General features: G+C 36.4%; 1 protein-coding gene across 1 annotated transcript in view; it reads left to right on the top strand.

Moving 5' to 3' along the window:
* The window catches only part of dchs2 (dachsous cadherin-related 2), a 43,122-nt gene extending 16,444 nt beyond the window's left edge, over positions 1 to 26,678 (top strand). The window contains exons 3-21 of the mRNA XM_042340281.1: positions 585 to 776; positions 2,590 to 2,821; positions 3,549 to 3,785; positions 5,104 to 6,108; positions 7,582 to 7,769; positions 10,550 to 10,646; positions 11,699 to 11,856; positions 12,122 to 12,962; positions 13,066 to 13,305; positions 14,082 to 14,216; positions 14,650 to 14,859; positions 15,019 to 15,879; positions 16,756 to 16,869; positions 17,534 to 17,745; positions 18,131 to 18,282; positions 19,939 to 20,069; positions 21,626 to 21,912; positions 23,304 to 23,445; positions 23,891 to 26,678. Of these exons, the coding sequence (XP_042196215.1) occupies positions 585 to 776; positions 2,590 to 2,821; positions 3,549 to 3,785; positions 5,104 to 6,108; positions 7,582 to 7,769; positions 10,550 to 10,646; positions 11,699 to 11,856; positions 12,122 to 12,962; positions 13,066 to 13,305; positions 14,082 to 14,216; positions 14,650 to 14,859; positions 15,019 to 15,879; positions 16,756 to 16,869; positions 17,534 to 17,745; positions 18,131 to 18,282; positions 19,939 to 20,069; positions 21,626 to 21,912; positions 23,304 to 23,445; positions 23,891 to 26,517 (8,061 nt within the window). The 3' untranslated portion in view covers positions 26,518 to 26,678. The remainder of the gene's footprint in view (positions 1 to 584; positions 777 to 2,589; positions 2,822 to 3,548; positions 3,786 to 5,103; positions 6,109 to 7,581; positions 7,770 to 10,549; positions 10,647 to 11,698; positions 11,857 to 12,121; positions 12,963 to 13,065; positions 13,306 to 14,081; positions 14,217 to 14,649; positions 14,860 to 15,018; positions 15,880 to 16,755; positions 16,870 to 17,533; positions 17,746 to 18,130; positions 18,283 to 19,938; positions 20,070 to 21,625; positions 21,913 to 23,303; positions 23,446 to 23,890) is intronic.
* The last annotated feature ends 248 nt before the right edge of the window (positions 26,679 to 26,926 follow it).

The raw sequence follows: 26,926 nt of genomic DNA, 5'->3' as shown, positions 1-26,926 counted from the left end.
TCAGATTCTGATCTGTGTTATGTATTAATTTACTGGTTGTGTAGCTTTTCCTTGCAGACTATAATTTGATTTGCAATTCTGTTTATGCTAACATAATGTGAATTTCCTGCTTTTATAGTCCATTTAGTTTCTGTTGTCAATGGATGGTTATTGTTACTGCCGTGAACTGGAGGTAAGGTAATCAGAGTTTATATTTAAACTGATTGTACATCTGCTGAACATGCATAGGTAATTAGAATCTGTAGATTTAGTATGAAAGAGTTTTAAATCTGCTGATCATGTGTACAGCAAACTACCTAATTCCCAAGTAGGACAAATCTAGGGTTTCTGTACTGAATCCACTTTTGAGCTTGATGCAAAAATGAGCCCAGAATATTTATTTTAGTAACATTTAGGCATACCTGCTAATGGCATTGATCTAAATGGGACAGACGTAGCAAGGATATCTTGAAAGTCTTATTTGAATGATGTACATGCATATAACTAAGTTATTTATCCAAACTGACTATCTTCTGTGTGTAAAATACAAGCTGTGGATTGTTATATAAAAATTGTTACTATAGATTTTTTTTGAAAACACATAGGTTACAGCAAGAGATGCAGATAGCGGCCATTTTGGTAGCATCCAATATTCCCTTTATGAAGGGTTTAACAACTATGAAGAGTCACACCTCTTCAGCATTGACACCATTACCGGTCAAGTCTGTACAACACAAATTTTTGATCGAGACAACGGACCACCAAACTATGATCTTTTGGTAAAAGCTGAGGATGGGGTAAGTTAAACCTAATGCTCATTAACACTATTGAATGCTCCTTTTCTGAGGAAAAATGTTGGTGATGTGCAACAAATATTTTAAATCTGTTATTAATCCTACTCTTACAGTAATGCAGAGCAACCCTGTTATAACACGTTCACCTAGGTCCAATATCTCAGAGGCTGAGTTATAACAAAGCGTGAAAAATGACCAACTTCCGCTTGCGTCACTTCATGTGCACTGAGTGTTATGTGCAGAAAGTGTTGCTGACATAATTTCACAGCCTTAATGAAGTCAGCAACACTTTCTACAACACAAATTACACTAACATTTATATGCTCTGGTGCAGCTAACTCAACAACAAACTAAATTTTTAAAATTTAAAAAATATATGAAATGACCTACTATACTGCCTTCAAATTGCTAATAGTCAGAACAGAAGCTGACGATCCTATCAACTTTGTTCTATCATTAAATATTAATTAGTAGTCAGAGGCTTGTGTACAGAGTTTTATCTTTGCATTTGAGTCCTTGTATGGCTAAATTAATTAATTTTAATAAGAAAATTGGTGGAAATTAGATGCACTATAAGTATAATAATGTTAATGTTGCAAATAATTCAGATAAAGAATTATATTCCAAAGAATAAGCTTGATTTAAAGCTGTAATGTATCACGGTGGCTTCAGTTACTAAAACAGCTTATATTGCATTGCTATCCATTTTGAAATTGATAGGTAGTGTGTTATTTGTTAGGTCCGGGTATTAAGGGATATGGGGCAAGGGCGCGTAACTGGACTTGAGGTACAGATCATCCATGATCTTATAAAATGGTGGAACAGGCTTGAGTGCTGTTTCTATGTATGATTCTGGGCAACATCCCAGGTAGCTAGTTAGATTTGAGACTAGAGGTTGTGGATTTGAATTCCAGTGGGTCCAGTCACCCCTTCACCTTATACTATGTCCAAAAGCTATCTTCCTTGGATGAGAAATAAGACAGGATTTCTTGGGGTTGAACTATTTCTGGAGAGACACATGGAATCCACTCAGATTTACAATACTTAGATCGTAATCAAGACTGGAATGTTTAATATATCTTGATCCAAATCAAGGTTGTGTTAGTAGCGTCTTTATTTGTCAATCTAACACTGTAAACTACAAACTTTGTCCCACTCCCAGTGTCCTTTTGTACTTCCCGACTTCCTTCTTATTGGCCCTTTTTGTTAATTCTGAATTTACATGTAAAGGAGTATTCAACAGAACGAGTTGCCAAGAAAGGTTAGAACACTGGATTCACTTAAAAAGCAGCTTGACATGATGGGGGATGGTAGGGCGGGTTTTCTGGAGGGAAGAGATTGGATGGACTGAAGGGCCTTCTTCATCTAAATCATCTTGTGATCTAATCAAAAGCACTGTTGATGGTTGACCAAGATTGTCTGTCTAATCAGTGGCACTTGAACCCTGCAAGTCAGAGTCCTAACAAGTAGAGAAGTCCACACGGCTGATAGTAATCCCTCAATAAAATAAAACAATAATAAAATAAGTCATTTCAATCCACGACTGTTTGTGGGACACTACTGTGCGCAATTGGCTGCTGCATTTCGCCCACAAATATAGTCAATTCACTTTACAGTATATCCTGTGAAGCTCTTTGAGACGTTTAGAGGTTTTGAAAAGTGCTACATCAAATGCAACAATTATTATTATTATTAAGTCCGAGCTGTACAATTATATTGAAACTAAACTATGTTCTGTGCTGGCAAGTTGTTTGTTTACTGTTGCTGTTTGTATCACTGCACTAATAGTATTGTTATTCTCCCTGTTTTTCTACAGGGTGGGTTGAGTGCTCAAGCTTTTATCCACATAGAGGTACAAGATATCAACGATAACAAGCCTGTATTCAATCCATTGACATACATAACCAGTATCAGCAAACACACACCGCCTGGAACAGAGATTATAAATGTGATCGCTTATGACAGAGATTCTGGTATAAATGGACAAGTGTCATATGAACTTGTACCTGGAAATTTCTCTTCTTTCTTCTTTGTAGATCCTTCTGCAGGTATAACAACAGTTTATTTGTTCCTGTTATTTATAGAACCATGACTTGATCTGTATGGCTTAGTGCTTTTTAACCAATAAAATATAGGTGAGTCACCTTGAGTATTTCAACCTGAATTCAAAATTGCTTCTAAACGAAAGCTCTAGACTCTCATGCTCCACTTAACCAACACAGCCCACCCAGGCACTTTCATGAAAGAAAAATCTTTAGAAAATAAAGCTTTGCTTTATTTCCTATTGTAATTTGTGTAAAGTAAATAAAGCCTTGTCAGTGTTGGTCTGAATTTGATGCCAAAAGGTTAATCATATACAGTCTGTACAAGACTACTTTGTCTTAAATCTATAAATGCAGCACTGACCTACTTTCTCTGAGGTAATCTGTTTCAGATTAGTACTTTAGACAATTGACAGAGGATCTTTTACTGTCTGCATAGTGTCTGGTCTAAGTCCTGTCAAATCCTACATTATGGTACACTTTGAATTTGGATCCAAATGATCTAGTAAATAAAGGCACTGTCATTCAAACTGGAAGGTTTAAATTTTGGTATTTGCTGAGTTAGCTGTACACTTGGGTTGAATTACTCTTGTGTTAACTTCAGGAGAACATTTAAGTTCTATTCTTGAACTTTTGTTGATTCAATAAAATGTCTGTTTAACAGTCCATTTAAACCTTATTTGATAAAAATGTAAGCAGTACTTTTTAGGTTATATCTATTTTTGTTTTTTAGGTGCAGTATATTTAACTTCAGACCTCTGTCATGTGCAAGTTTCCAGTTTGCTGTTGATGGTTTCTGCCCAAGATGGTGGGGGCCTGATCTCACCAATCAATGCAACTGTGACTGTGTACATTCTCGAGAGCGTTCTTCCTCCCACAAAGTTTAAGAGTTCTCATTATTTCTTTGTTGTTGCGGAAGATATCCCAATACATAGTTCAGTTGGTATAGTACAAACTACAAGTGAATCAGGTGAGTTTTGCATAACACAACTAGTGTTTAGCAGACAATTAATCCAGATCATGGGGTTGAAAAGCACTTGGTGAGAAAACGTCAACATAATTTGCACCTCAAAGTTCTTGGGCTCCTAAACTGTGTCTCTTGCAAAGAACTCAATGTACATCACGCCAATTTGTAAGAATTTAGCTTCACACAGTAGATTTCTTACTTTTGATGTTAATTCTTCATAGGGTAGTAAGAAAAAGGGCCACTGAGTGTTGATGGAATATTTTCCGTTACGTATGACTATGCAGGACAAGTTGATAGCAACAACAACGACAACAACAAAATGAAATTTATAGACATCTTTCACGTCGGGAGGACGTCCAACGCGCTGATAGGGCAGCATTACTCACTTGCTGATCGGAAAATGTCGGGATGCAGGTTTTTTTAATCAATAACTTTTTTATTCAATTGAGGTAACAAATAAAAGATTTGCTATTTTCTGTTTTTGCCGTGCACTTCACATTTGGCAGTAGCCCAGTGACTTTTTGTGTTATTGTTCTTTCGTGACCGCACAATAATAAGTTGTTTTCATATATTAAAGAACAAAGAATACACTGACACTGTTTCAGTGTGGTTGTATTCTGTGAGTATTATTGTTACATTTTACATGTTTTCATTGGTACATTATCAAAATAATAGATATTCTGCAGCCTTATGATTTTAACCCTTTGAATTGATTTTGTAACTATCAAAATGAGTCAAAATGTTTTTAAATTGGGGTTGAAATTTCTGAATGTTAGAAATTATGTTTCCTTCTAAAATGTCATATTTCATGTTTATAATGAGATACAATATATGGTAATATATTAACTGTAAAACAGAGATAGAAGCCTGTTTTGACTCACGTGGAGTATAAACAATGGCAGGGAAAGATTAGGTTGAGTGGCCTGTTTCCTCTATATTCTTTGCAATCATTTTTGCTCTGTTAAGTAAAGCATTATTTGTAGTCTTTAAGTTTTAACCACATGGCAACACAAGTGTATTATGTGCTTGCTAGCACATGTGTTAAGACGGTATGTACTGGGGATATACTGTACAGGAATTAATATTAACATCTCTGGTTCATTTCCACACCAAGTGGTGCATTTTCCAACTGGACCAGCATTGTTTTATTGTTGCTTCCAGCCCTATATAATACACCTTAGTGCAATTATTTGTGATCGTTCTGATCAAAACTGTTTCAGTTAGCACCGCAGAAGGTTGGTGTATTTTTTGTATTTTTCTTTCCTTTCTATTTACTATTGAATTGTTACTCACAAATAATTGTCTAGTTTTTTCTTTGCAGATTCTCCAGAAAACATATTTCGAATTTCCTCTGGTGATCCATATGGTTATTTTTCCATCGAGCCTAGATCTGGTCTCATCAAAACCAGTAGGCAGTTAGACCATGAAGCCCAACCTTCTGTGGTGCTTACTGTTCAATCTCAGATGAACAGCTCCCCGGTCTACAGCAGCACTCAAGTCAACATAACGATTACAGATGTCAATGATAACACACCAGTATTTCACAAAGAATATGAAACAATCACCATTTCAAAGAACACCTTACCTGGGACAGTTATCTTTATTGCACATGCAGAAGACAAAGACAGTGGGTCCAACGGAATAGTCATGTACAGTATACAGAATGACTATGAACAAATGTTTTCCATTGATCCCAAACATGGAACCATATTTCTCAACAGGAGCCTTTCCTCAGAAAAGCAACACAAATACAGTTTAAATATTTTTGCTAGTGACGAGGGAACTCGTTCATTGAGTGCCATGTTCATGTTATCAGTCATTGTTGATCACTTGGATGATATTTTGATTTTTGAAACACTGGTTTATCAAGTTGAAATCAGTGAAGCTGCACCACCAGACACTAGAATTGTGCAAGTCTGTGCCTATAGTCAAGATCTCCTGACAGACTCAGTCATAGTTTACTCTCTTCAACCAACTTTGGATTCAGTGATATTTGACATCCATGCTGACACTGGCTGGATTTATACTCGTCGCAGTCTGGACTATGAGTCCACACTTAGCTATACCTTTAAAGTGTTTGCTATAAATCCAGCAGATCAATTAAGATTGAGTGCTACCACCACTGTGACTGTTAGTGTAACAGATGAAAATGATAGCCCTCCCAAATTTACACAAGATTTGTATTTTTTCACAATTGAAGAAAGCCAAGTTCCTCACGGATTGATTGGAAAAGTAAAAGCAACAGATCAAGATTCAGGGAAAAATTCAGAGATAGCATATATTTTATTATCTGATGGAAAATACTTCAGACTGAACTCAAAAACAGGTAAAAAGAAAAGTTATGGATTATATTAAGCAAACCTAGGATGTGAAAGAATGTTTAGATTTATTAAAGGTCATGCTTCTGACTGTTGGATCAAACACATTTTTTTTATTGTGTGATAGCCACCACCAGAGTTCTAAGCTGAGATCATAGTGATATTGAGCAACCAATTTGGTGTAATGTTGATTTGCCAATTATTTTCTTCAACAACAAAAACAATTCTGAACATACAAATAAATCATTAAGATCATAAAATCATGATTTATACCTCATTAGAAAGGTCTTGTCCTGGGAGTGACATGGGCATTTTTTTTTTGGCATCTCTTATTGTTCATAAGTTCTGACCTAAAATGTATTCCAGTTTTGCGTTTTTTGCTGCAGTTACACCTGGTGGTCGCCGAGTCAACTTGGCGCTGTGGCATTGTGCAGTTACACCACTTGGCCACGTCAGCTGACCGTGGCGCTGTGGCATCATGCGTCACAGAGCATGCACGGAGCCAAGCGGCGGCGGGAACAAAATAAAGAACACAGACGAAGCTAAGCCGCGGCAACAACAACAACAAAAATACATTTTTAAAGCGCCTTTCACGTCGGGAGGATGTGCCAGTGATTATAAATTATACATTTATATTATCATCAAGATGCCTAAGTGAAAAATCAAACCTTTCAAGGTCACTCTACAGTCCATATTGGATCCTTTGGTTGCAAGTGAAGCTGCAAAGGGTACAGCTGGTTTTGTATAAAAGGGTCGTTTTAGTTTGCACAATCCAGAAAGCATCAGCTCACATTGAGGGGAATGAGTTGGTGATCGTTGTTCTTCTTGCACAGGGCTATTGCCGATTCAGTTCATTCTAAGAATAATAATAATCCTTGCAATTTGATATGCCTTATCATGTTGGCAAGATGTCTCAAAGCGCTTTACAGAATATACTGTAAAATATCGTGACTATGTTTTATAATAATAATAATAATCCTTGCATTTGATGTAGCGCTTTTCACGTCGGGAGGACGTCCCAAAGCGCTTCACAGAACACACTGTAAAGTGAATTGACTGTATATTTGTGGGCGAACGGGCAAATGTGGCAGCCAATTGTCCTACGTACAACTGTGAAGTGACCAATTTTATTTGTTGGATTGGTCCTAATGGTGAATGGCCTCCTGCTTTACTCTTGATGTTCTGTGAGATCTCCCATCTCCCTTTGGCTCTGTGTCCAATGGTCAATGACACCCATTCTCCACCCCAAGCTGGCTTTGTGTCTAGTAAGCTTTTTAAAAGGAAGTGCAGTACAATTTACATTTTTAAAGCACTTTCACATCAGGAGGACGTCACAAAGATGATAGAGAAACAGATAGATTTCTTCATTAATGGTTAGTTTATACAATTGGTAATGAGCTTTGAATATAGAAAAAATGACTTGACATGTTGGCAGACTTCAATTAAAATATTATAATTCCTGTGTTGAATATGTTTTCCAGGTGAGATTATTAACTGGATTGCTTTAGACCGTGAACAGCAAACACAACATCAGATGTCAATACTGGTTAGAGACCATGGTGTGCCACAGCGCAATGCCTCTACAACTGTTTACATCACAGTCACTGACATTAATGATAATCCGCCACTGTTTTCTTATCCAGAAAGTGAGAGTGAGATAACTGTTAAGGTATGTGCTCTTCTGTGTTTCATTTTTATATTTTGCACTGAATGAAAAAACAGTGTCAAGAGTACTTTCTGTGCAAAATGCTACTCCTTATAGAGGAACAAAAAGAAGTATCAACGAGAAATTCACATTTATCCATTCTTAGTGCTCAATGTTACAGGGAGGATCATGTGCATCTTGAAGCAGTTCCATTGAGTAGAGTAAATAAATAATAGATTATTTATTTATAAATAATTTTATTTATAAATAATATATTTAGAGTAAATAAATAATAGAGTAAATAGAGTAGAGTAGAGTAAAGCAGGAGTAGAGCTTTGTGTCCTGCGGGACAATCTGGAGTCATCTGGCCCTGGGAAAATCACAATACCAGCTGGGAATTCCTGTTTTCCTAGGCTTTTGTGGTTCTGGATTTGGGATTTGGACTGTTTCAAAGTTCTAACTGCCATTAAAATCATTGGCAACAGCAAGTATTTTTTACAAAAGGGAAACTGTTATGAATTTATATATTTCTGCCATCGAGGAAAGAGTACATTAAACTGAACCTTCAGATTTTTCTTACCTAACAGTAATTGTATCCACAAAATAAATAAATTCAATACTCTTCAGTTTATAACATGCAAAATACAATGTTAGTTTTATTTGTACTTTAAAGTTTCATTCTTGATCATTTTCTGAATGTAAAATAATATTAATCTAATACCTGACAGTATGGTGCACAGGCATTTAGGAAGATGTCGACTCTGGCAAGGTAGCATTTTTAATCCATACTTTTTCCGTCTTTTTGCTTTCCTTTTGGTGAACAATTTACAAATACATATTTTACAAATCAGCAATATGTTAGGATGAAATTGTTGCTGGAAAAAAAACAATATGTTCAGCACAGGTTTGCTCATTTACAAGCCCTCAATCAGCAAGAAGATATAATAATAACAATAATAATCCTTGCATTTGATATAGCGCCTTTCACAAGAATTTACTCTTAAATGGTTTGTTTTAATAGATTCCTCACGATGGTAAGCTTTCAATTTTTACAGATAGATTGATGTGTTTAGAGTTTTTACTGCAACAATAATTATTTCTTATTGTAGCAAAATTGTATTTCAGGTCAACATTGTGTAAACAAATGCATTAGTTGCAGGTTACCAAAATACCTCTATCGCCACCTTGTGGCAGTGTATTATTATAGCATAAAAGGGGAAAATGCAATTTGGTTAGTCTCATGCAAGCACACAGCGTCTATAAAGGTTTTGTAAACCAATAACAAATATTTCTTAAATCATGCCATAGGTAATTTTTGCTTTGGTATAAGTGTGAATTTAAAGTGTTAATTTCCTTCCCAGTGCACAATGAATAACTTTGGAGCTGCAGGTTTCGCTTGTTCCTTTACAGCTACAAGGGACAGTTTCTTTACACCTTTGAACATTGGGGAGGAATTTGGTTTTACAAGCCTTAATTTTTTTTTCTTCAAAAATATTATAACATCTTTATTGTTTGTCTCCTTTCAAATTTTTTCTAAATTCTATTATTCAAATCAATTTCCTTCTCACCATATGTAGTAACCTAAAAAAGACTTCCTTTCTGGTTTCTATCCTTTATATATACGTATTTGTTATAGTTTTCTTTTCCATTTTCATTTTTTTTCCAGTTGCTGATTTCACCCATTCCTTCTCTTAACGACATTTGATTCCTGTGTCTACTGGAGCGACTGCTCCACAGACTCAGGTCATCCCAAAAGTAAAAGCCTTGGCAGTGAGTGTTGGCAGGCTGTTCAACTAAAGTAAATTGTAAACAAGCTTGATCCATCCACACACACTCACCTGTAGCATGGTCACTGGTTCAGAACCAGGAACCCTGACCGATTTTCCACTCTGTAATTATAGCAAATTTAGTACAAAAACAACTTGCACTTATATGGCGTCCACTACGCAGCATAGAGTCTCAGAGCCCTTAACAGTGTTGTATAAATACAATATTTATATAGCAGTCTTCACTTGGGATAATGTCTTGGGGTGCTTTACAATGACGGGGTACAAAACCAACTGAGAGGACTTACTCACAACAAATGGGGGGTTGAATCTGGGTCCTTCACAGGACCCTTCACACACTAAATGAATCACATAGGCATGAGAATACCTCTTTTTTTCTCCTTGAAGCCAATATTTATGCCCTTACCATACCAGAATCTTTCGAATACATGTCGTGATTTTAATTCTTTTCAGGTAAGGAGAATTTCTGTAGTCTTTTCATTTGATTAAATTTGTTTAAAATTTTTAGTTCAAACACGAGCAAAATATTTATCCCCTCTTCTAAATATTCCATTAAACAGTATTTCACAATCACATGTAGACAAAATGACATTTTGAAAATTTCTTAGTAGCAATCATACAATTTTCCAAACAGAATCTCTCCCTTTCCTAGTCTTGAGAATAATCTGTCTGTACATTCTGCATATAAGGATCAACTGTCCATTTCTAAATGGTGAAAACATAATTTTAGGTGTCTGACCATCAAGATTGTAGTCTAATTTGAACATGTTGCTGAAATCTGAGATGTTCAAGAGAATTGTTCTATTACAGATATACATTGGATGAATCTAGTAAGTATTATTACTGTAAGTAATTTGTTAGGGTTATTAGTGCTTACAAGATACATTAAGTACAGTACATTCATAAGTAGTGTATAACTTCATGTTTATAATAGCTAAAGTGCTGTATGTGCACTTCTTATGTCTTGTTTAATTTATTATATATTTTTACTTATACTGTACATATTTGAAATGGCAGGTTTTGGAAGCACAACCTGAAGGTACATTTCTAACCACTTTATTTGCCAAGGACCCAGATGCTGGTGAAAATGGCACAGTTATTTATTCTATTTCAGGTTTGTTAATATGAGGAGAGTTCTCATATTCTTAAATTATTGTTTTGCTGTTTGGAAATGTAGCAAATATATATTTTTAAAATCCTATGTTTAAGATTGTTTTGTTCATGGTATGACAATTAGTAGAGTTGTTTCTTCTACATATAATAGTGAAATATTGAATAAAACAGTGGAAAAAAATCTGATTAGCTCATTGTCAAAATGCTAAACCAGCTTAAACTGGTAGTCTTTTTACTTGTGGGATAGGAAAAGTGCTAATACTTTAAAAGCTTCTCTGATTTATTTGCTGATTTGGGAGCAGTGTGTTGTTTGACTCCAAACTGCCCTTCAATCTCCACATCTAAGTTCTTACACACTCAGCTTTCCCTCACCTCTGTTACATTATCTTCCTCCGCCACTACCTCTCCCCTCGAGCGAGCTAGAGCCTCATCCACACGTTTATCATGTCCAGGCCTGGCTAAGCCAACACTGCGCTTGCCAGCCTCCCCAGCTCTCTGACCTGCTATCTTCCTCGTCTCGTTCAAGGTCTATCTCAAGAAGTGAAATTTACTCTGTTTTTGGACATCTTTTCCCCTCCCTACCCCCTTCTGCCTCCTCCCCCAGTTCGCATGCCCAGCCAGCAGTGTTAAGCACTTTGAGATGTCCTTCCGACATGCGCAATGAATAGCTCTCCCTTCCCAGCTGAAACCATTTGAAAGTGAAATGGAGGAAGAAGACTTGGAAAAACTGTAGCGAGAGAGAATGAAAAAGAAAATTCTTATTTAATAACAACAACAACTTGGATTTATATAGCGCCCTTCATTGTGGGTAGCGACCCAAGTGCTTCGCAATGGCGGAGTCTGACAACGAGCCAGGGGGAGAGGGAGGGTGGAGGTGACCATAAGCATGATCAAAAAGGAAGGTCTTTAGGTGGGATTTGAAGATGGGGAGGGAGAGTCAAGGCGAAGGGTTTGAGGGAGAGAGTTCCAGAGCTTCGGGGCGTAGTGGCTGAAGGCACGGCCACCGATGGTGAAGTGGAGGGCACGAGGGATTAATATGTTAATTCTCCACAGAAGACATTTCAAACAGCTTCAAAATTGATGCCCAAACTGGAGAACTGAGAACGTCCAAGGTTCTAATGTACAGTCAAGTATCGCATTATAAAATAACTGTGGTGGCGAGTGATGCAGGATATTCACCACTTCAGCAGACAGCAGTAATTACTATCCAGGTACATGCATTCACAATAGTAACATATTATGCAATATATTATTGGTTATAGATAAAGGATATATTTCAGCTCCCTGTTGTTTTAAACTTGGTGCACTCTGGAACTGGCTTGACGATTACAGAATATATTTTCAAAATCAATTTACTTTTGTATTCTCTTCTGTTGAGTACCGATGATCATGTAATATTTGTCATTGTTTCCATAAATAAGTGAGTAATTCTGTGCAAAAAATAAATAAGCTTACGAATTGCATGATTTTTTTCAGGTTATCCCCAGACTTGTAGAAAAACTGAACAACAGAGATAACCTCAGGTATTTTGTCGTGCCAGAAGGTTTAAAGCCTGGGAATATTTTGGGTCCTATCAGTTCACATGACCACCACATGTTGGCCAGACAGAAAGTACATTTCACTATTGTTGAAGGTGATGATCACTTTCAGTTTGGAATTGACAGTATGTCTGGGGAATTGTACCTAACCCAAGAGCTGGACTATGAAACAATAACTCATTATTTGTTGAAGATAATAGCAGAAGATAGCAGTCAGATCCCTTCAAAGAATACCACTGTTTTTGTCAGTATTAAAGTAGAAGACCAAAATGATCACTCGCCATGGTTTAAAGATGATAGAATTGTGGTTGGAATACAAGAAAATCTGCCTGCAGGGTCCCTTGTTTACTTATTTAATGCAAAAGATGCTGATGGAAGTGGACCAAACAGCGATTTGCAATATTCTATTGTGCTAGAAAGTTCCTCAGAAAATCTATTCTACATAGATCCCTTTCAAGGCTGCTTAAAGACAGTGACGTCAATTAATCGTGAAATGGCTCAGACTTCTGTTCTAATAGTAACTGCAACAGATCAAGCAGTGGATGTCAGTGAACGCAAAGTATGCTCATTGATCGCTCAGATTATTGTTTTGGATGTGAATGATAACAGCCCAGCATTTGTGTCGACAAATGTTGCATATGTAATGGAAGATGAGAAAGTGGGTTATCGTGTGCATCATATTATTGCACAGGATGCAGATGCAGGTGAAAATGGAAGAGTTACATATTCTGTCATCTCAGGGAATGAAGACAATACATTCAAGCTTGATGAATCATCAGGTACTAAAACTGGATTGTCAGTTATTGAATTTTGGCGAACATTACAATATTATTGTTCAAATGGATTATAATAAAACTAATGGAAGACTGCATTTCGTTACAGGTTCATTAATCTTGGCCTCATGTCTAGATCGGGAATTGCAGGAATCCTATGTCCTCACAATTTTGGGGCAGGACAATGGACTTCCTGCTCAATCATCGACACAGATGCTTACAATTTTCATTGTGGATGTGAATGATGAAGTACCAGCGTTTCAACAGTCTGTCTATGAAGTTAGGATTTCTGAAAATCTTAATCAGGGGGAGTTTGTTATCAAGGTTGAAGCTTCTGATAGAGATTCAGGTAAATATTGCTTCCAGGGGCGAGTTCCTATACTTTCCTTCTGTGACTATATAGCAGTTCACATTAAAATCAACTTTAAATCTTCTTACTACAAGATAGGATTGAAGATTTGGAATTTTCCCTAAGCAATTATCAGCCAGTTACAAAGGCCAAATCAAGTTCTTTTTAGGCCTTATCTGCATGCAGTATTAAGTATAAATATTAACTTCTCAATTTTATACGGTTATTATACTTTTTGTTTACAAAATACCAAAGAGGTGAAATTCTGGTCAACATGACTTTTAGTAACATAGGTATTGTTGATCTTTTGTGGGAATTAGTGGACCACACATTGTCAGAGTCGCTATATGGAATGCCAACCAGTAATGTGTAGGAAGCATCATTAATGTCACTTTCTGCACATTGCACGATTTCCTTGCACAATAATGTCAGCGGTGCTTTTGCATAATAGGCAAACATCAATTACAAACAAGTGGTGTCAGCAACAACCTGATGGCCGAAAGTCGGCCATTTTTCGTGTTTCGTTTTAACATGGGAGTCTAAGGTTATAGACCAGGCCACCTCATGATAACGGGGTCATCTGTATTATCTTCATGTAGCTCTAGTCATTTCTTTAAAATAATACAACTTCCATTTATATATTGCACTCTTTAAAGACGCGGGTCTCATCTTGGAGCACTTAATACTATTTAGGTGGGATGATTGCAACATTTAGAAAAATATATCCATAAATTGTGCGATGTTCTCAGTTAATGTTTTTTACATTTTATTTCCAGGTATAAATGCTGCCCTTACTTATGAGATTTTACCAAGTGCTGGATATGATTTATTCAAAATGAACTCACAAATTGGTGAGGTCCATACAATACAAATGCTGGATAGAGAACTGCAAGAGAACATTAGTATAAAAGGTAGGAATCTCCTCACTCACACTATTTTATAGTTATATGGATTTGTCCAATTCAAACCCATCGTAGATACTTATTTCATATATACCCCGACAATAATGTTCATTTAACTTTATTAGAAAAAAATGTATTTTTCTCTTCCTGAGGTGAATCACTTTCCTGTTATAATCATAACATTTGCATTTAATAATCTTCTCATTTGATACCACACTATCAAAACGTCTCAAATTGTTAACTAGGACACTTTGAGAAACTTCCTTCGCGAGTAGGATACATAACGCAAATAGGAAAAACTATTAGTATATTTATAAATGAGATATTAAAATATTGGAGAGTTTGATTATTTCAAAAGATTTTTGCTGTTACGTTTATTGTCAACTAACTAAAATTTTGTACGAAAATGATTGGCGGCATTTTCTTGAATTATGTGTAATAGTTTTAGTGCGAGATAATGGGGTCCCATCTCTGTCTGCTACAACTACAATCATGGTGACTGTTGTGGATGAAAATGACAACCACCCTGAATTCATATTTCCTGTACATGAGTTGCGTATACCAGAAAATCAGGAACCAGCGGTTATCTATACAGCTATGGCTATGGACAAGGATGCTGGGGAAAATGGACTGGTTATATATCAAATTCTTGGTAAGTTGAGCATTCTAATTAAGATTATTTTTTAAAACTTATGTGGTGAATCAAACAACAATGTTTTGCCATATTGAAAAAGCTTGGATAAATTTATTCAGTAAATCACGAGGAAAGCAGTGTTGCTTAACAAAGTCTCCATTGTGTTTTGTCTGTAAGGTGGAAATCTCACTGACGTTTTCAGATTTGATGCTATTTCTGGAGAACTTTCTACAACTAGGGGACTTGACCGAGAAGAATTCAGTAATATTTCCCTGATAATTGAGGCTCGGGACCTTGGTAGCCCACAACAGACTTGCACTGCAAAGCTATGGATTATTGTTCTAGATGAAAATGACAACAGTCCCATATTTGAAAGAAGCCATTATCGTACTTCTGTGAAGGAGGATCTTCCTGTTGGATCCAGTGTACTTCAGTTGATAGCTGTTGACAAGGATGATGGTTCTAATGGTGACATTATATACTCTATAATTGATGATACTTCTGGAATGTTTACTATTAACAGTAGCACTGGTCTCCTAGTAACAACGGGGGAATTAGATAGAGAGACAAAATCACAATATGTCTTCAGGGCAGTTGCAAGTGATAACAGCATTCAAAATCCAAAAAGTACCACTGTTAATGTAATAATACATATTGAAGATGTAAATGACAATTTTCCTGTTTTTGTACAAAACCCAGTTATTGCCAATGTCACCTTAAACACTATGGTAAATCTTACCATCACCACTGTGAGAGCTGATGATAAGGATCTAGGACCAAATGGCACTGTTATTTTCCAGATTTTGGAATCTAATTCAGTATTTGCCATCAACAGCAACTCTGGTGAAATCTACTTGAAGACTTCACTGCCCCATGTTCATTTTAGTACAAACCTTTTATATGTAGTTGCAAGAGATGAGGGTGTTCCTACTCGATCATCAACTGGACTTGTGGTGATATATCTACAAGGAGAGGAAAAAGGAATTTGGTTCACTCATGACATGTATGAAGTAACGATTGCTGAAAACATCAGGCCAGGTGAGCAAACCATTTTGACCATTGTGTTGTCTGCATTGCATCAATCAAAATATTATATTTTTGTAAATATCCCATGACACTTGTCATACTTGATTTCCTATGTCCTGACATAACAATTCTCTAGATAAATTAATTAATCACCTTATTGGTATTTATGTGAATTTCCTGATGCAAATTACTGCTGCATTTGCCTAGCAGGCTTACTGAAATTGTCACTAATTTGACACATTTCGATATGATAATGCTCTATATGAGTGCATATTCATTTTGAAGACTAAGATTGGGTAAATTTTCAGGTCTCGGAACAGTTTAAGAAACTTCACAGTGCAAAAAGCCTTTAAGATTGTGCAAAAATTCTTCAGATTTAGTCGTAATTTGGAAAACGTAGTAACTGTATTTTGTTGGCAAATACCTTCTAAGGCTCAAGCTTAAATAATAGTAATCCTCGCATTTGATATAGCGCCTTATCACGTCTTCGAGACGTCTCAAAGCGCTTCACAAAATATACTGTAAAGTGTATATTTTGTGGGCGAAACGCGGCAGCTAATCGCTCACAGCAGTGTCCCACAAACAGTCATGGATTGAAGTGACCAATTTATTATTATTATTTTTTTTGAAGGAATTATTGTCTCCGGAAAAGCGATCTGTCAATCGACTAACAACCAGGTTCCTATTTACTGCTAGGTAAACAGAGGCGTGTGGAGTAAGGAAACTTGCACAACATTTCGCCCTGCTGGGAATCGAACCCAGCCACTGAGCTACAGAACTCCACTAAAGCTCAGTATATGAGAATTAAGAGCCTCAGGATTTGACATAGATTGCAAAATTGTTCTACAAAACCTATTTTGTCAAAGTAAATGTTCATTTATTATTCAGGAACCTCAGTACTGAGAGTTGCAGCTCAAGACTACAGCAATAATGCATCTCGAATCAGATACAGCATTTTTAAAGGGAATGAAAATGGAGCATTCAGCATAGGTTCAAATACTGGTAAGTGATTGAAAGAACAGTTATTTATGTACAAATTACAGTAGAGGACAATACACACTTTTCGGATTTCTCCCTCTGTGGCCCAGACACTTCCACTCCCAATCAACAAAAGTGGGATTAAACTTTGCTCAAGAACCTGGTCTGATTCTCGTTTTGGCCAGGACAAGGTTCATATATTTGGTCAAAATTTAAACTGTTCAAAACAACTTTGCTTGTCATTCAAACAGAATTATTATCTGCTCTTTTGATTCTTCTTGTTGTTCATTGAAGAAAAAGGATCCTATGTAAAGATTAAGTCACACTTGCCATTTTTCTGCTCGCACAATTTATATTAGATTTCTGGGCTATCAAGGGAAATGTTATTGGCATGTTTTAACATGAATTTGAAAATGTATTGTTCTGAACACAAAATCATATCTTAAAATCATTCTGCACCAAGAGGTTGGTAATATTCTGTAATGCAAATTCTGTAAGCAGCAAATCCTCCGTCATCCAATAATATTCATGTAATTAAAGCATAAGAATTTAGGAACATAGTTCCAGATTAAAACTCTTGGACACTAGTTGCAGAATACTATTTTGCCGCAGCTATTTATAGCTAATGCCTTATTTTGTGTGGCAGTATGTGCCTGAATGTATTGCCATCTCGTCTCATTCTTTACAGGTGAGATTGTTGCAAAAGGTTCTAAATTTTGGGATTTTGAAGTTAGAACCAAAGTTCACCTAGTTTTATTGGCAGAAAATAATCATCATACAGCACACAGCAGACTAACAATTATTCTCCAAGATGTAAATGATAATCAACCACAATTTGAACAAAGCCATTACAGAACATCTGTATGGGAAGGACAGATCTACAATACGTACGTCATGCAGGTAAATGCCTCCCCTCCCCCTCACAATGCCCCACGTCCACCCAAACCAGTCCACATTAGTTGTTAATTGATTGTTGGATCTCTCCACAGTATTGAGGAGGGTATGGCTTGTAATGGATCCTAGCCAAAGCCAATTTGCTGCTATGGACAAGCTGTGAGGCTAGTCTGATGCAGCTTGGTACAAGGAATTCGGGTAAAATTAAGCAGAGAGTCTAATGAATGGAGTAATGAAGAGTGTCGCAACAAATGGTTACCCATGAGTACAAATTGAAAAAGGGAGGATTTAGGTGTAGCTTTTGACCTTCACTGAAAATATTCAGCCAGTGAAAAATGCCTATCCACAAAGTTAATCAAATGCATGCTAAATGATTGTGCACTTTTAACAGATTTTTGCTTCTGATGCTGACAGTGGGCTCAATGGTCAAATTGAATATTCCATAATATCAGGAAACCAAAATCAGGCTTTTATCATTGATTCTGCCCGTGGAATTCTTGCCACTAATGCTATTCTGGATCGAGAAATAATTTCCTCCTACAGGTTTGTATTTGTTCTTATGCTATCTTAAATTATAACACATGCAAATAGCTAACATTGTTTGTTAGGATTTCGAAATAGATAGATGACGTTTAACGTTTGATTGGAAACTCTCAATCCCATGGTATTGGCAATTTTGTATAATTTATGGAAAAATGTATGGATTTGGGGAAATTTTTTCCAAATTAATTCATGGAGCGAAATATTGAACTCCATCTGTATTGAAATTTGGTTTGTTCATAAGATATAGCCAGAAGGAAATTTCACAAGCTACAGTTAAATAAAGTTAATTTGTTTCTAAAGAATAAGCAAAGTGAAAGATTTATTCTGTAATTTTTGCTTTCTGAACTGATTGAATATAGTAAGTATAATGGAGTAAAGACCACACTTGACCATTCACAAATAGTGCCTCTCTATATATCTGTTTCCATTCACTTCACAATGAGACCTTACACTTACAGAGAAAATCCCGTGTAACATTTCAGCATTTCTAATGAGGATTTTTTAACTGATCATATTAGTCAGATGTTAACGGTAAAATGCCTTGCTCTTCCGCTCAAGTTAATGAAGATGTGAATTGGGTTTCACATCAGCAATCAAGTCTAAAAGTGACTGGATCCAGTACTTTTAAATTAAACTACATAGGATGTAATTTGTGGGCTGTGCCCTCAATTCTGCATTAATATGTGTAAAGGATACAGAATCATGGTTTGTTAATTACATACCAAAGGCATCTGTAATCCCTCCCATTCTCACCCGACTCCAATGGCTTCCCATCCCTCAGAGAATCATGTACAGAACCCTCATTCTCACCTTCAAAGCCCTCCATGGTCTTGCTCCCACCTAGCTTTGTGACCTAACCCCTACCAACCTGCCCACTTCCTCTGCTCAGCGGGCTCCGGCATACATAACGTCCCCCGCCTCGCCTGCCCCAATATTGGCGGGTGGGCCTTCAGCCACTCTGCCCCCACCCTCTGGAACTCCATCCCGCAGTCACTCCGCCTCGCCCCCTCCCTTGCCTCCTTCAAGACCTATCTCAAGACCCTCCTCTTCGACCGTGCCTTCAATCACCCTCCTTCCCCCTTCCCTCCACCCTCCCTGATCCCGATCCCCAGCTTGGGTTTGAAACACTGATTGTCCAGGACCCTGGGACGTCGTCCTGATGTGAAATGCGCTACACAAATTTAATTTTGTTGTTGTTTTACACTCTGCTCTTGAAAGCTTCATCCTCACTCTTCTCAGCACTTGGCAATTCCAGTCCTCCATTCCATTCCCAATTGCCGCTAACATGAGTAAAATTACTGCATATTTTACAACCAAAAATAAATGATATGTTCTTAAAGTACAATTTTTAAAGTCTTTTCTTTTTCCTACCAGCCATGGTTCTTGAGTTATTTGTTTCATAATGTTTTAGCAGTAATACAATGCCAAACAAATGCCACAGTTAATACCGTGACTAAGAAAACCTAAGTGCCACTTGAACCTAGAATACGATCCCCCCAAATTCAACAATCCTAAATCACAATTACGGAACTTGACTTATTCAGTCACTGTAAGATAGTGGTTTTGGTCATTTTTCTATTTTATGTTTTTTTTTAGCAAATTTGGGGTGCGCAGTTATTAAGTTTAAACTTTACATATCCCCATTTCTGTTAACAGATTAATTGTTCAGGCAGCTGATCAAGGAAATCCACGTTTTTCAGCAACAACCACTATTTTGATTCAGGTTGTGGATATTAATGACAATGTTCCAACGATCCCACCGTTGAAAACTGTGAAGATTTTTGAAAGTAAGTTAAGCTTTGATATCAGATCTTTATGGAAGCATAAAAAGTGGTGATATTTTGTTCAATAATGAATTTCTTTTACACGTGAGACTTTGTTATTCTGCAGATCCTAATAAAATCTCATCTGTCTCAAAATGAGGTTATTGGTACACGCTGTAAATCGGATCAGAGTGACAATCAGTGTATTTTTTAACCTTTATTTGCTTTGTGAAGCAGGAATGTTTTGCCAGTTGAAAACAAAAACAGAAGTTGCTGGGAACACTCAGCAGGTCAGGCAGCATCTATGGAGAAAGGAAAGTGAGTCAACGTTTTGGATCCACAACCCTTCGTCAGAACCGCTGAGTGTTCCCAGCGACTTCTGTTTTAGTTTTCAGATTTCCAGCATCTGCAGTATTTTGTGTTATGTTTTGCTAGTTGATCATTGAAAATATTTTAAAAAGCAGAATGCTTAGGTAATCATTTGATGTTTATGTAGCAGTTCTGTAGCGAGCAGAATATTGTCGTTATGATTATTGTTTAAAAGCAACAAATATAACTGCTTGTATATACCCAAATGAGGACATATGTTTGGAACATATTAAAGTAGTCAATTACCATTCATTTTAAAAAAAAGGACCAAAAATGGATTGCAATTGCACATACTCTTATGACTTTAGATGGACATACAGAAAGAATGTAAAATACATTATTAGGAGAATGTCTTTGGCGTAAAAAAAACTATTTTGTCAAGGCACTTAAAATAAATTTAAAAAAGCACAATCATGTTAAACAATGCTCAATTTTAACACAGTGAAACAAACTCAGAATTTATATCAAATCTAGGATTACCTTGTCCTATAAAATAATTAGAATATAGCATCAGTTACATTTCTAACAATTTGTTAGAGAGAAATCCCTTCTTTCTGTAGTGGTAATGTAATGAGTTTGGTCTTTCACAGTCTCGAAGTAACAATAAAACATATCCATCCCAGGGTAGTATCTGCATATAGTAAAATACTGTCAAGCTATCGCTGCCAGAGTTAACTAGTGTTTACATGTTACAGCAAAGGAGTGGGAATAGACTCCTGACAAAATGCATAAGAACAGCTATTAGAGGGTCTGATTTGCGGTTTATGCTATCTGTGTAAACACAAGTAAAGAGGGGATAGCAGATGTTCTTAATTATGTACCTATCAATAAAAATGATTCCAGTTGATTCTGTAAAACATTTTTCATGGATTAACTGCATAGTTATGAGAACATATGTAATTATTATTAATAATAATCATTTGACATAGCACCTTTCACATCAGGAGAATGTGTGAAAGAGCTTCACTAGAGAGTAGTGACTCTGTACACATGGTTACACATGTTTTACTCAATCTGAAAATTAGACCAGTGTTAAGAGATGATATACAACAAATGCACAATTTTCTATTTTGTAACTTGCAGCAACAGAACACTATACATTACTTCAACAACATGTTATTAAATTACTTTACAATATAATGGTATGCCTTTACTATCAACATATTAGCATAATTGGAATGAGTTTTGTCTAATTTATTTGTGCTTTTCAGATCTCCCGACTGGTTATGTTGTTGTACAGATAATAGCCAATGATATGGATCTAAACACAATTCTTTCATACAATTTTACTGAGGCTGGTAACCCAGGAGGTAAATTTTCTATTGATCGGTACTCTGGAGTTATCACTTTGACTCAACCCTTGGATTTTGAAGTACAGTCTGAATATTTGTTGAGGATCAGAACTTCTGATTCTGTGCATGAAACAGAAGCAAGCCTTAAAGTTGTTGTAGTGGATGTCAATGATAATCCACCTCTCTTCTCGCAAGACACATATCAGGTAAAACTACTATAAATAATTTGAAAAGAAAATTCATAACATTATTCATGTTACCATTTTCAATAACCAACTGCAGGTTTCAGCTTATTCACAAGCTTACTTTTTTTCAACCCACACAGGTACATTATCTTACATGTAGTGTGCAATAAATTGTATTTAAATTAACATTTTTAATATTGCTAAAATAATTAATATGTCTTAAAATATCATGATGTACTTACCTATGAGTGTATGGTATACTATAAAGCATATTTAGGTGAAGATTGAGATGCCTCAGCTGTTTAACACTGATGTGAATGTGCACTTTAGTACAACAACAACAATAACTTGCATTTATATAACTCCCTTCAAGCCAGACAACGTCTCTGAGCCCTTTACATTAGTAACCCATATATCACAATACTTTAAGTTTATTATAATAAAAGACCATAAATGAAAGACCACAATGAAATATATATCCAAGTTTTATCCCAAGTTATACAGTTTAACCAGGTTTTCCACTGTTTTAATTTATGAAACAATTATTGGTGTATACCTGCCCACAAACACATATAGTCACACTACTTTACATTTTACTTTGTGTGCCACCTGGTTCAGTTGGTAGCTCTCTTGTCTCTGAGTCATAAGTTTGTGGGTTCAAGCCCATGTCAGGACTTGGAACTCATATAGTCCAGGCTGACATTCCAATGCAGTGTTGGGGTTGTGGATGCAGTGTTGGAGGTGCCGTATTTCAGATGAGAGATTAAACTGAGGACCCCTCTGCCTGTCCTAAGTGGGAAGATCACATACACTATTCGAAATGAGAAGAGAATTTCTCCTGATGCGCAGACCAACAATCCCCCCGTGAGTGAATGACCAAATAAAAATTAGTCATTCACTCCGTGGCTGTTTGTGGGGCATCACTATGTGCAAATTGGCTGCTGCATTCGTCCACAAAATACACAGTCACTTTACAGTATATGCTGTGAAGTGCTTTGGAATGCTTTCCTTACACAAAAGGCCCTATAAAAAATGCAAGGATGTTTATTTTTATGAAAATATATTCTTTGAAGTGCTTGAAACATCTGGATACTGTGATAAGGCGCTATATCAAAAGTAAGTATTATTATTACTCTACCAGAGAACCATGAAAGGCTGGATAATAATTTATAGAGATAAAACACTTATGTTTTATAAAAAGTATAATTCTAATTAATGATTTCCGATTTGAAGTAAAAAGACGAGTTCAGGTTGAATGGTGGTCAGTGCCAGCTATAAATCACTATATCCCTAAATTACAACCAGATTAATCTGCAGGAACATAAGTAACTATATTGCTCACTTACATTTTTACATTGCTTTGCATTGGTCTGTTTGTACTGAACTATATTTACAGAATAATCTTATTTTAGATTGGATTACTTGAACTCACACCGATGAATTCCTACGTTCTGACTGTATCTGCCACAGATAAAGATTCAGGAGTAAATGGACAACTCTCCTACAGGATTCTTCTGGGAGCTACACAGGGATTTTATATCAACTCAGAGACTGGTATGCTAACAAAATCAGACTGAACACTAAAATTACATTAAAGATCCAATAATAATTTTTAAAAATCAAGGAAATTTCTTCTGGTGTCATAGCCAACAATCCTCCAGATCAATTGGTCATTCACCTCATGGCTGTTTGTGGAATAATGTGCAAATTGACAATTGTGCACAAAAGTAATGCTGTTTTTGCCTACATGAAACTTGACAGTAATTATTGTAAAGCACTTTGAGAGATTTTAGTCTGATAATCCACTATAAAAACATATTCCTTCCTTCTCTTGGATGATTGAACTAAATTGTACCAAAACTATAAATGCAAGTTTCTTTAATATTGATACATTTGAGAATGTTAAATAAAATATTGGCTGATAAACCAGTTAATTATTAAATTTATTTTGTATTTTACGTGACTTATGTTTTTGTTTCCTTTCTGTTTTGGATTTTAGGTGCAATATTTACTCACAGGATATTTTACTATGCAACTGACAACGCTGTAATACAGCTTCTGATAGAAGCAAGAGATGGTGGGAACCCAGCTTTGACCAGCATTACTTCTGCGCAGATATACATTCAGGATATCAACGATCATATTCCACAGTTTACACAAGCTCTTTATAATATCAGTGTTAATGAAGACATAGCACCTGGAGTGATTCTCTTGTCAGTTTCAGCATCAGATCTAGATTGGGCACGTGAGAATTGTTACATTGACTACACAATTATTGGAGGTAATGAGCAAAACCAATTCTACATTGAAAACTCAATGAGTCATGTAGAAAGTCATTATCAGATGATAGGTAACCTGGTGTTAGCAAATGTACTAGATAGAGAAGTTATGAAAAATTACACTTTAGTTGTCCGTGCATCTGATCGAGAAACTTCACCAATGAATTCAACCACAGTTATATCAATAATAGTGCTTGATGTCAATGATAATGCACCAGTTTTCAGTAGCTTGGAGCACCATGTTGAAGTTGCAGAAAGCATCCCTTTAGGAAGCAAACTTATTGAAATGTTGGCATATGACCATGATCAGGGAGTAAATGCAGATATCACATACAGGATCATTTCTGGAAATGAAAGAAAGCATTTTAAGATAGATCCTAAAACAGGTTTTGTACGATCAAGGCTACCTCTAGACTATGAGGAGATCTCCAAATTCATATTAACTGTCCAGGCGGTCGATGGTGGTATTACTAATCAGAAAATGGCCTTTTCAGTTCTTTACATCGATGTATTGAATGAAAATGATAATATTCCTTACTTTGCTTTTCCTACTTTGAACTGTACAGTACGTGAAAATGAGCCTATCCACACATCAGTATGTGCAGTTCATGCACTAGATCATGATACTGGCATATTTGGACAATTAACCTACTCTATCCTGCCATCACCTTCAATTAATGACTCTATGCCAAAGGATGAGAAGAATTTTGGTATTGATCCACTGACTGGTGACATCCACACAAAGGAAATTATTGATTTTGAACAGCAAAAGAAATACATGTTTATAGTCCAGGCCAAAGATAAAGGAAACGCAACTGCAACTATAACAGTTCAGGTGGATATTCAAGGCATTGATGAATTCGAACCAGTTTTCACTCAAGAATCTTACTATTTTACACTCTCTGAGAATGTGGAGTTGGGGCATAAAGCTGGACAAGTGACTGCTATAGATAATGATGCTGGGATAGATGGAATTGTGGAGTACTCCTTTCTTCAGCCTTCTCCTTTCTTTTCTGTGAACAAAACAAGTGGAGTTGTTTATCTTTCAGATGCTGTTCACAAGATTAAAGGCAGCTACAAAAAGAGAGAAGAGGTAATAGAGCTGGTGATTAAAGCCAGCAGTCCTGTGTCACACTCAAGATCTGCTATTAGTTTTGCTGCAATTAACGTCTCCAGATCATGGGACGTCTTGGTTGATGAGCCAAGTAGAAACATTACTGTAAGCCTCACCATTTCATTTGTCATATTCCTGCTGTTCTCTGCATGCCTTACTGGACTAATCTGTAGATCCAAAAGAAAAGATAAAAAGGATTTCACATTCACTAATGTAATTTCAAATGTAAATTGCCTCCGATACCTAGCGGCAACATTAGCTCACCATGATGTGAAAAGTGATTATAAAGACGGAAAGACTCCCTTCGACGGTTCACTAGAACAGCTGAGTTTAAGAGTGATTTCTAAAAAGGAGGAATCATTTAATCCTAGAAATTCAGATTCAAGTGGAAGAGGCTCTGCTGAAGGAGAAAATGTTGAAGATGAAGAGATTAAGATGATTAATTGTAATCAGTGCTGTGGGGATTTTAGCTCTGTATTAAGTCATGAGGTAATCAGAGTGCCAGACTCGGGGATACCAAGGGAATCAGACCAGTTATTGTGTCGATCTTCTGAAACAAATTCTACTACTGTGACTTTCAGTAACACAGAAAACATTCATAATTTTAAGGATGAAGGTGGAGGAGAAGGGCGTGATACAAATTTTGTTGTAGAGAAACCTTTATCAAAGAATTTGAAGAGTACAGAAATAAAGGAAAATATTGTCATGCTGGACGCTAACAAAGAGCTTATTTTCATATTAAATGGACAGACGTCATTGAATGGATCTCTCACATCCCTTGTATCTGCAAAGGAAGAGTTGCAAAGCAGCTATAATTGGGATTATTTGCTTAAATGGGAGCCTGGATTTCGACCTTTAGCCTCTGTCTTTACTGAGATTGCAAACCTGAAAGATGAGAATCTACAAAAACAAACTTTGAAAAATGAACCAAAATCTCTTATTATCCCACCGCCATTGATAACATCAGTTGCACAGCATGGTATAAGGGCAGTCCCTCCGCGATTGCCAATTATAAGATTTAATCCATCTTTCCCCAAATATTCTTATTCGCCCATTATTGACAGCTCAAGCATTATTCCTTCAGCTATGGCACCAAGTTTTTCTCCATCTATTTCCATACTAGCTACGCAGACTCCTTCAGTGTCTCGTTTTGTTTCAGCTGCAGGATTGGCTTCACATGCCATAAAAGCATCTGTACATGAGCAGAAAATAGAAGAAGAAATCCAGATATAGAATCACTAACAATCCAGACTGATATGTATGCACTCCAAAATGAACTTATGTGAAACAGAGTGTTATTCCAACTTCAACAAGAGTGTGTAGCTAACTTGATTTAGGCCTGAATTATTTGTAATTCTATTGAAATATAAACAAAGACGCTTTTTTAACTGAAATTCTACTTGTGTTTTGCTCATCTTCAGTTGATGCATATCATAAGACCATAAGACTTGGAGCATTCGGCCCCTTGAGCCTGCCCTGCCATTTGATAAGATAATGGCTGATCTTTTAACCGAATTCCATTTACCCGCCCTATCTCCATGTCCCTTAATCCCTCAATCCTTTAGAAATCTATTAACCTCAGTCTTGAATATGCATCTACAGCCTTCTGGTGTAGAGGATTCCACAAATTCTGAGTGAAGAA

The sequence above is a fragment of the Callorhinchus milii genome, unplaced genomic scaffold, assembly GCF_018977255.1.
Source record: "Callorhinchus milii isolate IMCB2004 unplaced genomic scaffold, IMCB_Cmil_1.0 Scaffold1, whole genome shotgun sequence".
NCBI classification, from domain to species: domain Eukaryota; kingdom Metazoa; phylum Chordata; class Chondrichthyes; order Chimaeriformes; family Callorhinchidae; genus Callorhinchus; species Callorhinchus milii.
Note: the sequence above shows the minus strand (reverse complement) of the source record. Positions and strands in the feature narration are given on the sequence as shown.